At 40.2% G+C, this 12,478-nt stretch overlaps 1 protein-coding gene across 1 annotated transcript in view; it reads right to left on the reverse strand.

The window, feature by feature from the left end:
• gsg1l2b (gsg1-like 2b) overlaps positions 1-11,909 on the reverse strand; it is an 18,169-nt gene extending 6,260 nt beyond the window's left edge. Inside the window, exons 1-3 of the mRNA XM_015057256.1 lie at positions 11,252-11,909; positions 9,650-9,697; positions 6,780-6,932 (exon numbers count right to left, since the gene is read on the reverse strand). Of these exons, the coding sequence (XP_014912742.1) occupies positions 6,780-6,932; positions 9,650-9,697; positions 11,252-11,552 (502 nt within the window). The 5' untranslated portion in view covers positions 11,553-11,909. The remainder of the gene's footprint in view (positions 1-6,779; positions 6,933-9,649; positions 9,698-11,251) is intronic.
• Between the last annotated feature and the right edge of the window lie 569 nt (positions 11,910-12,478).

The following is a 12,478-nucleotide window of genomic DNA, read 5'->3' on the forward strand; positions in this document are numbered from 1 at the left end:
ATGGCCAACTCTCTGTTAGTCCTATGTCAATTTGATACAGTAGGGGATTCCGCACTTCACATATCTGTGTCCTCTGTCACTTTTATCAGCAGTCAGAACTGTTTAATCCATTGATAACATGTGGTAACCTGTTTTTCCGAGCCGCCTTTAAACGCAACATGAGCTCTAGACGCTCGCGCTGGGTTTACACCTGTGAAGGAGACTTGCTGCTGCTGCAGGTGTGTTAGAATCACGGCAGCAAACCAGCAAAATGCAAAGAACTTTTCACAGGTTTTCCCCCAAACTAACAGACTGAGTTGAGTAAAACTGTTGGATGCAGGTTAAGTTAGCTTGTTAACAAGTAGCGTGTAGGCTACTGGTGTTCTCTATGTTCAGCTACGATTCATTTTGCCCTGAAAAATGCTTGCTTCTCTTTCATAAACGCAACTACTGAAGACTGAAGTCAGCTGCACTGGACTTTATCGGGGAGTGTCAACTTTAACAGGGGGGCTGAAAATATAAATTAATGTCACGTTTTTTCAGATCGCTTGTGAAATAAATCTGGAAATGTGAGAAAGAAGCCACAAAATGACCTTCTTTCTTTGTGTCATTTGTATTTTTTATTTTTTAATTTTCGCTTTCCTTACACGAACCATTGAACGCCTGCGGAGGACAAGTGTGAAAACAACTGGAGCCTCCCAATCCGATTACCGCATAAGCTCCTTCCCCTCCCTCCGCCAAATCCCTCCACTGAACAGATTCAGCAGCAAACACCTACATTCCCATCTCCTGCCTATCAATGCTCATGTTTCATTTTAAAATATCCTGGTACAACGTTGTCATAATGCCATGTAGATGAGGGAAGGCTTTGCCTCGGGATGAATGACACATTTCTTGTCCCTGCATGTGGGGAGGAAGGATGTTTTCTTCACAATCATTCCTTCTGAAGTGGATGAATGTCACTCTGTGTGCGATAAAGCACATACATAACATACATACATCCAGCGTCAGGTACGTGACACTGCTACTAATTCTCCTTTGCGCCTCCAGAAGACGCCGCTTTAGTTTCCCAGTGTGTTTTTTGTTTTTTTTGATCGACCACTAGATGGCAGCAAAGTCAAAACAAATGATTTGACACAATTACCGATGTTGTTTCGAACAAAACAAATGGATTAGATGATTATCTGGAAGGCTGCAGACATTTGGCCACACTATGAACGCTGACCTGTCTGCCAGTCATACATACTGACAAATTTATACATACACAGAAACAAATTGTGTATTTTCTAAGGTTCAGTCTGCTGGGTAGTAAAAAAAAACAAAAAAAACTTCTATGTCACATTATGGTATCAAACTAAGAGAAATTATGATCTTGTGATTCCAATTTGTCAAAAATAATGACAGCCTCCATTGTGTTTTACTGAAATTTTGCAGGCTATGACAGCAGAAAGCAATGTATAATTGTGAACAGGAAGGGAAATGATACACAGCTCTCTTTTTTTATTGCTAAATGAAATCTGAAAAGTGTGGTGTGCATTTGCATTAAATCTGTAGTACCTAACTTTTATGAAAACATATGCTTTTCACATATTTGTTAAAATTATCATTGTGTTGTGACGGTGTAATGAGACTAATAATCTGTGAAAAATAAAAAAAAATCAAGCTCCTCTGTCTACCTTTTCCCAGTGCTCCCAGTAGTAACTACAGAAATACACCAGTCAGCCAGAAACAACCAATCAGACCCAAGAGAAGGGTCTTAGTGCTGTCAATCACTCATCATCCGGAGTAGAAACACGTCACTGGAAATTATTTGGACTTCCTCATAAAGAGCCTTTAAATAATCTTATTTTTTTCATGATCAGAATAAATTGAGCTGAACTGACCAAACTGTAAAGCTGAAAAACACATAAGAAACATAATGTTGGCAGCATCATGCTGTGGGGGTGTTTGTCTTAAACAGCGTCAGAAAACTAGGACTAACACAGTGAGAGCATCTAGTGCCTAAAGCAGAATCCTTCATCATGAGGTAAAATCAGTGGTTTATTGGTCTGTATAGCATTTAGAATGACCGATGACAACTGAATGCTACACCTTTCAGATTTCCAGTTATACCAAAGTTTAAACAGGATTTCTTTTACCTATTTTTCCATAACTAGGCATTACTTTGTGTGGGTCGTAAAACAAAATACACAAAATACAAAAACATGAATTTAGTGGTTGGAACGTGACAAGATGTGAGAATGTTCAAGGAGTCCTTTTGCAAGACTTCATTTGGAGAATAATTACCTCCAAATCTTCAACACGAGCCGCCCTCACATGTGCAAGAAGCTCTCCTCACTGCCTCCATGTGTATTCATGAACGTGGAAGAGTGGCGTCCTCCTGTTATGCTCGGTTGAAGTTAAGTATTTTACATTTAGCAGGTTACAAACCGAAGTGACTCAAAAACGTGACAAATGGTCTCCGAACTGCAATCGACAGAGCGATCAAAGCAGCAGGCTCCGTTCCAGGCTGAAAACTGATTGGACCTGAGGAACTACTCATCCCGATGCGTGTTGGGAAAGATCTCTCAATTGTATTTTCCCCTTTGCACTTAAGTGAGTCACTTGTATTTGCAGTCTAATCATGGGATTCCCAGAGGTTCATGAGTGGGTGACTCATTTTGCAGAGTGTGGTGGAAAAGCTCTGCAGAAGTGTCTCTTTCTCTCTCTGCTGCTACAATACCGTCTTATTTGGGAACGTCCTTTGGGGATACTGTCAAACAGTTGAAACTAGAAAGCACATTAGCTGGTTCAGGGTCTGGGCAGAACCTGTATCAAGTTAGGATACACTTTTCCACCAAAAACCTTAGTTTAGTCGGACTTTAGTGGATGGGAAGACTATGGAAGCACCAATCTACTCTTTTACTTCCGATACCGATATCTGAGGTTCAGTATAGGCCGATACAATCCGATACAGAAAAACAGAGCTGAATTGACTCAAAATGATTCTTAATGATTCTTATAAATCCAGTGAATAACAAAATCTGACAACTCTGCACCAGTACATCACAACAGTAGATTCACAGGCTCGATCAAACATGGACTTTAATTTGTTCACTCATCGCAATTAGGAGTAGAACATGAATAAGAAACTGATAAAACAAACAAAAACAAAAACATGGTCAAACATGTAGAGAATAAACTGCAGCAAACTGTTCAAATAGTCCAGAAAGTGTGATTAGGAATTATAAATATAATGTAAAATAAACAATAAAGCATGACGTTGTTCAGAGCGCACGGCATAGATCTAGAATGCATAGATCCGTCCTTATGGATCTGGCACATTGTCACCAAAACCAGATCAAAGAATGGCATGTTGGTCACCAGGTCTCCATAGCAACCATTTATTTTAACGCATTTTACCCGAGATTCTAATAGTCATAGATGGTAGCGTATGGTTCCTGCTACTGTCACATTAAATCTTTGTGGGTAAAAAAACCCCCAAAACATCGTGCTTTTGTTTTTTCTACCAAGATTACATTTTGCTGTTAAAATTAGAACCTGACTCATAGCTCTAATGGGCTCCAGCTTCTACATATCGTAAAAAATGATCTTCTTGTTCCTCTGCCATCGTCACCTCACCAAAAAAAAAAAAAAGAAAAAGCTCAGATGCCTTCTTATCATATCATGCATGATTGACAACAGCAATAAACTTTAATTTGCGCCCTTGTATTTTTCCTCCAGACCTCATTACCATAGTCTATCTCCTGCTACTCATCCCATTAAAAAAAGGAAACGGCTTCTGGAAGCCTTTGCTTAATTCAAACATTTTACAAGTGCACTAAAGCCTCTGCAATGTTGTCAGCTTAGCCTGGGAAGCTGTTTAGAAGGCAACACACGGTGACAGATCTTAAACAGCGAACCGACAACATGATTTTCGCTCTCCAGCAGGACAGAAACAACACGAACCTTCAGGGGTTTCGCCTCCTCCTTTTCTCCAGACGACTGGCTAGAGCAGCTACAAAACACCAAAGCACAACCATGAGAGTATAACTCAGAGACGCCGAGTTCAAGCCCTGTCAGCTCCGAATGAAAAGACAAATCGTCTTCAAGCACAAGAGTAGGAGTGAAGGATGGCCGACAGCTCTGTGTTATGATATAATGATATCGAAGACGGCGACAGCTGGTGGAGAAATATCTTGAAGTATTTCATGTTTGACCAGATTGTGATGAAAGTGAGGCGCCATTTGAGCGGCGTAAAGGCGTATGTCCAATTTCAAGGCCCAGTTTGATGAGACGGAGGAGACATCTGGCTGTTTGATGAGATACTATTTAGCTAGCTAGAGAAGCTCTAGCTTCATGTTACAGCTACCATCCTCCATGCATTTCTGTAAATACTTAGCCCTGTTTGGATTAGCCACACCCAAGAAAGAGAAACTCCCAGAAAGTTTGTAAACAGTTGAAACGCTGGAAAGCTAAAGCTAAATTGACGCACCTGTTTAGAGCTGCCTTTGATTAGCAGTAAACAGAAAGTTGAGCAACATATTTGATGTATAATGATGATTTTGACAATTTGACACAATGTAATGTTTACTGCTTGCATTCACAATATGCAAAGCAGACAGAAGACTGCTCTAAAAGCAGAAAACAAACTATGATGCAGGGCATTCTGGGTAAATACAACCAAAACAAACGTGAGCGTGTAGCACTAATGGGAGAAATGGCAAAGGACAAATGAGAAATCATACAACCACTAAAATCTCACGCTACTCCAGTTTTTTACATTTTGCGAAAAAAGGAAGTTCCGCTCAGTGTTTTCTTCTGAGGTTTTCATGTCGTTTCCTTAAGTGGTTCTTGGTGCAGCGCCACCACAGGCGAGGAGGGGAACGGGTTTTTTTACTTAGTTTTTAATTGTTTGACACAGTGCAGTGTGAAAGTGGAAAGAGTAGCTAAAAATTTGGTCCCCAATCGAACCAAGTCTACCAGACTATCAGGTGTGAAAACATTAAGTCAGAACGTTATTTTGAAGACGGGTTATAATTTACACTGTTCCAACATTATGAGTGAGTATAATCCTTATTTTTAAGGCCTGAATTTAGCTGGCTTTGAGGACTGACCCCAGTGTAAAATGAGAACAGCTCTTCAGAAAATGACTCTTTTTACAGCCTTCCTAAATCTGACCTGTCAAGTGAGTGAAACGCAGCGAGTCGCCGCCGTGGAGACGCGTATCTTTCACTGCTGATTCACAGCTCAGAGACGGGAGCTCAGCATCACTTTCACAGAGTGGATTATAGAGAAGGTCATTGTTAATTCCTCCGCTGAGAGGTGGAGGCAGACTGTAAACTAGCAGGAAATCTTCTAAGGGGCTGTGGGGCTGCGGCTGGCCCGACTGTGTGACTGGATCAGCGCCGGCAGGGGAGGCAGAGTTAAACGCTCGCTGGTTCTGCAGCAGAAGCCAAAACAGATGGAATTGGAACGTGGTTTATTTTTCCCCTGACAAAAGTGTCTGCAGAGATACAGCCATGCTGTGACATGTTCATGTGTTAACTGATTATTGGAAAGAAATCGCAACGCTCTGAATGTCAGTCCTACAGCAATGCTTTTGAAATGCTGATTTTAGTTATTAGAGATTTGACTAAAATGACTTGTGAACATCTCGGAGATCAGCAACAAGTGTTGCAGGTTAAACACTGAGTGCAGTTTAATTCACAGTCGTGTGTCTCATTCCTGAAGAAGCATTACATTTATTCTCATGTGGGTTAAACATGGAGCTAACCAGTATGTTTTAACCATTTCCTCAAACATTTCACCATAGTTAAGCTATGTTATTGCCATAAAAGTCATTATTCTAACGACCTTTATACAAACTATAATCTAGAAGAAAGCAATCTTCTTATTACTAAGGTATTAAAAGACCAGTGAGCATATGTGCTGTGTGGCAAGTTTGTCAGATTTTACTGTTTCCATGACATGAGAAAAAGTTATTTTATCAATTTATGGAAGGTTCCAGTGGAAAAAAAAAAGGTTTTTAGTAATTTAAAAATCATTTTACTGAGTCACATGATTTCCTCGGCCGCATCCTGAGAGTGTTGTGTTGCAACAATTTTCATTCTGCTGGATCAAAGCAACAAATCCGACTTAATTTTGGTTGAGAGGCGAATCAAATCACCTCAACTTGTGTTTACGTCTCATGTGTCCTTAATGCAACTCTTCCTTTTTGAGAGAAATGCAACTCGCTATCATCAGAACACACGAAACAAATGCCGATATAGTTTAGATATTTTTCAGGAATGAAAGAAAAATGTCTATGTTGTGTTTTCTTTCTTAATATGTCGTAATAGAGTGAACATTTATCATATCTTTTATCATTTATCATGAAAAACATTCTTGCCATGATAAGAATTTCAGTTCAACTGACTAAAAATGTTTGTTTATACTGTTTTCTCACGTTTTTTTTTTCTTTTTGCAAGAGCATCAATGGATATCAGTAAATCAGTGAAGTCTTTATGTGCAGCTTAGAGATATGTCACTTCTTTGAGTATGTGGTGCCTTTAAGAATATTATTTGAAACAGGAATGTTTTTAAAGAGCAGTTTGTGGTGCTATGAATATTACATTACGCAGTTATCTAAAAAAGTGGAAATAAACTGTTTTTTGTCATCTATTTTCTTGCTATAGCAATCATATTACAAAATATCGTGATAAAATTCTAAGTCCACGTCACCCGTCTCTGATCAGAGTAATACCAAGTTGATTACAGAACGAGTAGATAAACTCATTATTTCAAGCTCAACCGTATCGCAACCATGACAACCTGGTTACCTGAGAGCACGGTGAAGATGGCAGCGAAGGCGTTGAGCTTCAGGCCGTCAATGACGTTGCCGATGTGACAAACTTCTAAAGACATGAGGATGCCCCCAGTGGCCAGCAGCAGGATGTACAGGCACTCTGCAACGATGCACAGCCACAGCACTCCTATGGAGACAGGAGGTTAGTACGAAGGAACCACAAAGACAAATAACAAGCCGACATCCACACGGTGGGGGGTTGAGTGGATGGTGGGAGGGTGAGGAAGAGGGAGGCAGGGGGTGAGGGAAAACATCCTCAAACACGGATGAAGACAGGGGACAGGGAAGGATGCGAGGATGGATGAGGAGAAGTGATGAGAGGAGAAAGGTGGATCAGTGACCCCCTTCACCCATATTATTAACCTTCACAGACAGAGGGAGGACACTCAGAGCGATGTGTAAGGAAACGCAGCCCGTCCTGAGTCTGGCTGGATCCGTAGGGATGGGCGATTAAAGTTTTATCACCATATTTTGTGGTGCTGTTGTGATAATGGTAAAAGTTACAACAAGATCTATTTACAGCTTTTTTTTTTTTTTTAGGTAACTGTATGGCTGTGATGGAGAGGCACAGCAATCACAGCTCCACAAATACTGCTCTTTAAAAACGCACCCATTTGTAAATACGACTCTTTAGGATGCCAGTTGCAAAAAGTTATATATAAAAAGTATGATTTTTAACACTAAACTCCAGAGTAAGTTAAAAAAAAAGATAAAAAAAACAACGGAGAAACTCGTAAAGCTGACAGATTTTAATTGGTTTTAAGACTCATTAACTAGAATTCGTTGTCACACTGATAAATCAAAACTTTTTATAATGTTAAGAAATTTATCGAGATAAATGATACGATAAATGCGAGGAGATATTAGCAGGTAAATAGAAACAAAAAGCCTGTTGCCATAAACATCCCAGAAAGTTCTACACAAGTGATTTTATAGTATTTTATAAAATAAATACCTGTAAAATGGACAAATAGAAAGTATTAAGTGCAGTTACCGCAGCATATTTAAAGACATTCTACAAAATCTATCTGCAATCAAAAGCATTTAATTAAGTGCCCTCCATGAACATGTACCATGATATGTAAATGTAATCACAACTAGAGACTTTAGCACTCAGATGTACAACAAGTGCTCTACCACTGATTGGGCTTTTCACCCAAACTGTTGTTTCATAGAGTTCTCGGTTGGAGCCAGTTTATGCTGCAGAGAGAAGTAAACCGTTAGTTGCCTGGTTACAGATTTTCAAGTTGTTTAGAAATTTAGTGATTTTCTTTTTACAGCAGGGAAACCGTGTTTGTTTTTGGCTCCAATCAGTTGTGATGTTTAATTTTATTTGGTGGAGGGAGGCGATGGAAATAGCAGTAACCTTTACAGATGCATTAAGTGTTGGGTGTTTGAAGAGCGGAGCAGGATCAGTTCATCGGAAATTTCAGTGTCAAAGTTGGTTCACTTCGCACCTGACTCCATCACAATGCTAATTTACGATGGATCTAGAGCAGATTATTTGTCTGGATTAAGACTATGAAAAGCTGTAATACTTGTCTGTAACAATCTCTTTATCATAAGCACGAAGCTCTTCATGTCCTTCAAAATGCAACATGTTGTGTCCAAACATTTATGTTTTCACTCACTTGTCTAGTTTTTAAGAGTTCAGTGTTGCACATTCTAACCTTGGCATTTAAGGAATCTACATCTGCTGCATTGAGTCATGTTTACTTTTGCAGATCATTTGGCATAAAGAAGATTGAAAACAGCACAGAGATGCCAGGTTTAAGCTGCTGCTGCTGTCAGGTTTAGTTCAGTCAGATCTCTTTAAGAAAGTCAAAGTAGCTTGAACCCACTTCGTGGTCTTCAGGAAACATGCTTTTCCCCTTGATAAACGGATCAATCTTTTGCATCACGTTCACCTACAAAAACTGCTGTGCTTTTGTTTTTGACCAATTCTGAGCAACATGTTGGAGTTCTACGAGGCGTGGTCAACTAGCAGCGACATAAGCTAGCGTCCAGACAACAGAACAATTAGATTTTTTTTTTTTTTAAAGTGAGGCTAAAAAGCCAGAGGCATTCAGCCGTGAAAAAAGGCAGCGCACAGAGTCTTTCATTAGGATTAATGAGGACAGTATAACTACAAAGGCTAAATTTACATGGTCACATTTTACTGAAAGGCACAGCTATTAAATTTTATCCAAAGCATACACCAGCCTCCTTAAGATGAAAACTATGTTGCTCTTTAGCCTCATCAACTGGGTTCTGTAAAAATTACTATAGCAACAAGCTTCTTCTGTAACTGTGACGTCTATAGTCCTTCTCCCAAAAGATGCTGCTGCGCTGTTTAACACTAAGACTTATAACCTGGAACAATGTTACACCTCCAGCTTTCAGATTTTCTGCCTTAAAGTCCAATTATAATCAACAGTTTGGTGAAGGGAAAGTTACAATTCACATTTTGTCACATCATATCAAAAACCACAATGGATTTTTGTTGGAATTTATACAAGAGTCCAACAAAAACAAGTGTATAATTGTGAGGTTTTTCTACAAAAAAATTGTAGTAAGTGGTTAGCTCCTTTTCGTCCTTCCACCTCTGTATGTGTAGTAATGTCAGTGTAAATCCATGCGTTTTTTTAAGAGCAGAATCTGTGAGAGTAGTTTGAGTAATGCTCATAGATCCTTTTGATAAAAGCTGTCTGAACTCGTGTCATTTAAAGAAGAACGCGCAATAAATCCAGCCTCTGAATAAAGCCGGCAGAGACATCCTGTGTCTCACCCATTCAAGGTCTTACGCACACATTAACTGGGTCTGAATTTTCCCATCAAACTCAAAATGTGTCTATATATCCTCACCTCTTTCGTTCGCCGGCGCCACATAAATGAAACTCCGGCATTTTTCACCTGAAAAACAATGTAAATGAGACATTTAATTGACACCCGGTGACAGCACAGCCACCCCTGCACCTCACTGATAAATAAAAATGGGACCTCATCTGTATTCCAGCATTTTCCCAGACTGCGACAGAGAGAGAGCTAAAGGTGGACTTTGAGGGGATAAAACTGTGACATGAAAATAAAAAAATAAATGAATAAATAAATAAAAAGAAGAAGAAGAAGAAATCTCGGAATGATCCAATTTGTCAAGAGATTTGCTTTCCGCCTCCATCCTCCGTTTTTGAGGAAGTCTGTAGCACAGAAACAGAGTCAGCACACACAAAATGCTCCTATGGTGTTCTGAAGATACAAATGTTTTTTTTTCTGTAATGTCAGAATCACAGCTGGAGGTCCAGCACCTCTGAGGAACTGTCCTGTAAGTCATCAGTGGAGGATTTCCACACAATAGGGAAGAAGACAGAAAAAACAGCAGATAACCCACTTTGAAATAGGTGCTGAATAAGAATAAAGAGCCACTTGGCTCTTACATTGATGTGTTTTCTAAAATGTGTCCAATCCTATCACTAAAAACAGCTGTAGAGTATACTTTTCAGAAAAAATAAATAAATTTCCATGTGAACAAATGTTTTTGTGTGTTTTAAATTGTCTTTCCAGTTTTACAGTGTATTTTCCAACATAATTTAATGACAAACAACAAAATAATATTGTTCATTTTCAACTTTCAGTATTTTATATTATGCTTTCTTTTGCCCATTGTCTGTAAAGTGGAAAATCTTGAGCTTCCTTATCAACTTCAACTATTTCAGCTTTCTGTATCTTTACACTAGAATGGGTTACGTTGATTTTAAAGAACGATGGACCAGTGCTGCATGATATCCTAAGGAGGAGAAGATTAATAGCTGTTATACTGTGAGATATTATCAACACCTTGAAAATGAAATAATTATACTAGTCCTTCTCTCATATGTCAGAACAGCCAATAAATTCCCAACATGTTATCAGTTCTGATGACCAGCAGCCTTGAATGTCTGGGGTGGTTCTTGTGCACTTACACTGGTTTTCCAATAGGAGGCTTTGTACAGATGGACACTACAATCAAGTAAGGTGGTTTATACCCAGATAACCCACAAATACACACACAGACGCACACGCGCGCACACACGTCAGTGACCACTATGCATGAAGGAGATAAGTAGGTTGTCTCGTTTGCTTGTTTTTTTTTATATATATAGTTTTATGTTGTCTTCTAAGTTTTATATCAGCTTATTTTATTTTATTCTTTTTAATAAAATTCCAAACAATTTGCTCCGCCACATTTCCGCTGGATGACCCGCAGCACCACACTGAGAAGCAGACTTTAAACTGTAATATTTCCATCTATTTGCAGAGGCATTTTCTCGGATTATTCTCTAAATCCCGTCAGAGGTGTGGCTGATCAAACCTGTTTTGATTAAAATCCTATCTAACAACTCTGACTCCGTCCCCTTCTGCATGTGCCGGGCTCTCCGTGACGCACCGCTCCGCGCGCGCGGTCCCCCTCGCCTTTCCGGCGGAACTCACCGGTCATGTTGACGTTCTGCTCGCAGGAGAACCAGATGCCGGTGTGAAACTTCCTCATCACGTACTTGTCCTCGCCGGTCTCCCATATGTACTGCACCAGCCGCGTGTCGTTGATGTTGGAGCTGTTGAACATGATGCAGAACGCCTGCTTGGTGGTCACCAGACCGGTGCAGAACGGCTTCACCACCTTACGCGTGCCCTCGCACCAGTAGCTGGTGGTGAGAGCCGACACGGCCAGGAACAGCGCCAGGAAGTTCAAGGTGAGAGCCAGGGAGGCTCTCCGCCGCCGGTCGATGCCCATGACAGACCCCCGGAGCGCGGTGAGAGGAGCGACGGCGCCCGGAACTTAATCCTCCCCGCTGTGTGTGTGTATGTTTGACACCGGGTTCAGGCGACTTCTCCTCCTCAAATCCTCATAATCCGGTTATTCCCGTTAACGTCTCCTCCGCTAGTTAACATCTGCTTCCAACAGTTCGGCCGTCACATCTGCTCCTCCAGCGACGTTACTTCTCATACTGTAGCCCCCTCAACTCCCACTTCAACACTCCCACACACGCGCGCGCACACGCACACAGTCCTGAGCTTCACACGACTCTGCTGTGTGCCACTGCCGTCTTGGTTATTCGTGTAACGTTGGCAGTACGTTTAATATTTCCTCTAGTCACCAACTAAAAAGCAGCATGAAGCTCATCCAGCGGTGATTTTTTCCAATGTGGGTCACATGGGCAGTTGTCCAGGGCGGCATGAAGGAATGGGGGCACAAAAGCAACAGATATGAAAAATAAAATAAAACAGAACTTTAAAGTTTCTTCACATAGTGAATCAAGGTAATTTACAAGATGAGTCAATTCAATACAATTTGCTAATGTATACATTCAAATTCAGTTTATTGTTGAGACTGGTTATTCATATTTATTTATTTATTTATTTATTTAACCAGGTATAATCCCATTGAAATCCATATCTCCTTTACAAGAGGGACCTGGGTAGAAAATCTGCACCACACAATCTGATTACACAAAAGTTTGATAAATTAAACCCCAAGTTTAAAAGCAATGACGCTGATTAATGCAGTCACTAAAAAAAATGTTTGTCAACCGAAACCCAACAGTTGACATCGAGTTGTTGATTTAAAGCATTTACTCCCCCTTCATTAGTATGTAGCAACAACGGACAGCTAATCTTGAAAAGTTTTCTATTGCTTTACATGCATGCGGTCAATTGGGA

Source organism: Poecilia latipinna, unplaced genomic scaffold, assembly GCF_001443285.1.
Source record: "Poecilia latipinna isolate Pla-1442-1.1 unplaced genomic scaffold, P_latipinna-1.0 Scaffold1450, whole genome shotgun sequence".
NCBI lineage: Eukaryota > Metazoa > Chordata > Actinopteri > Cyprinodontiformes > Poeciliidae > Poecilia > Poecilia latipinna.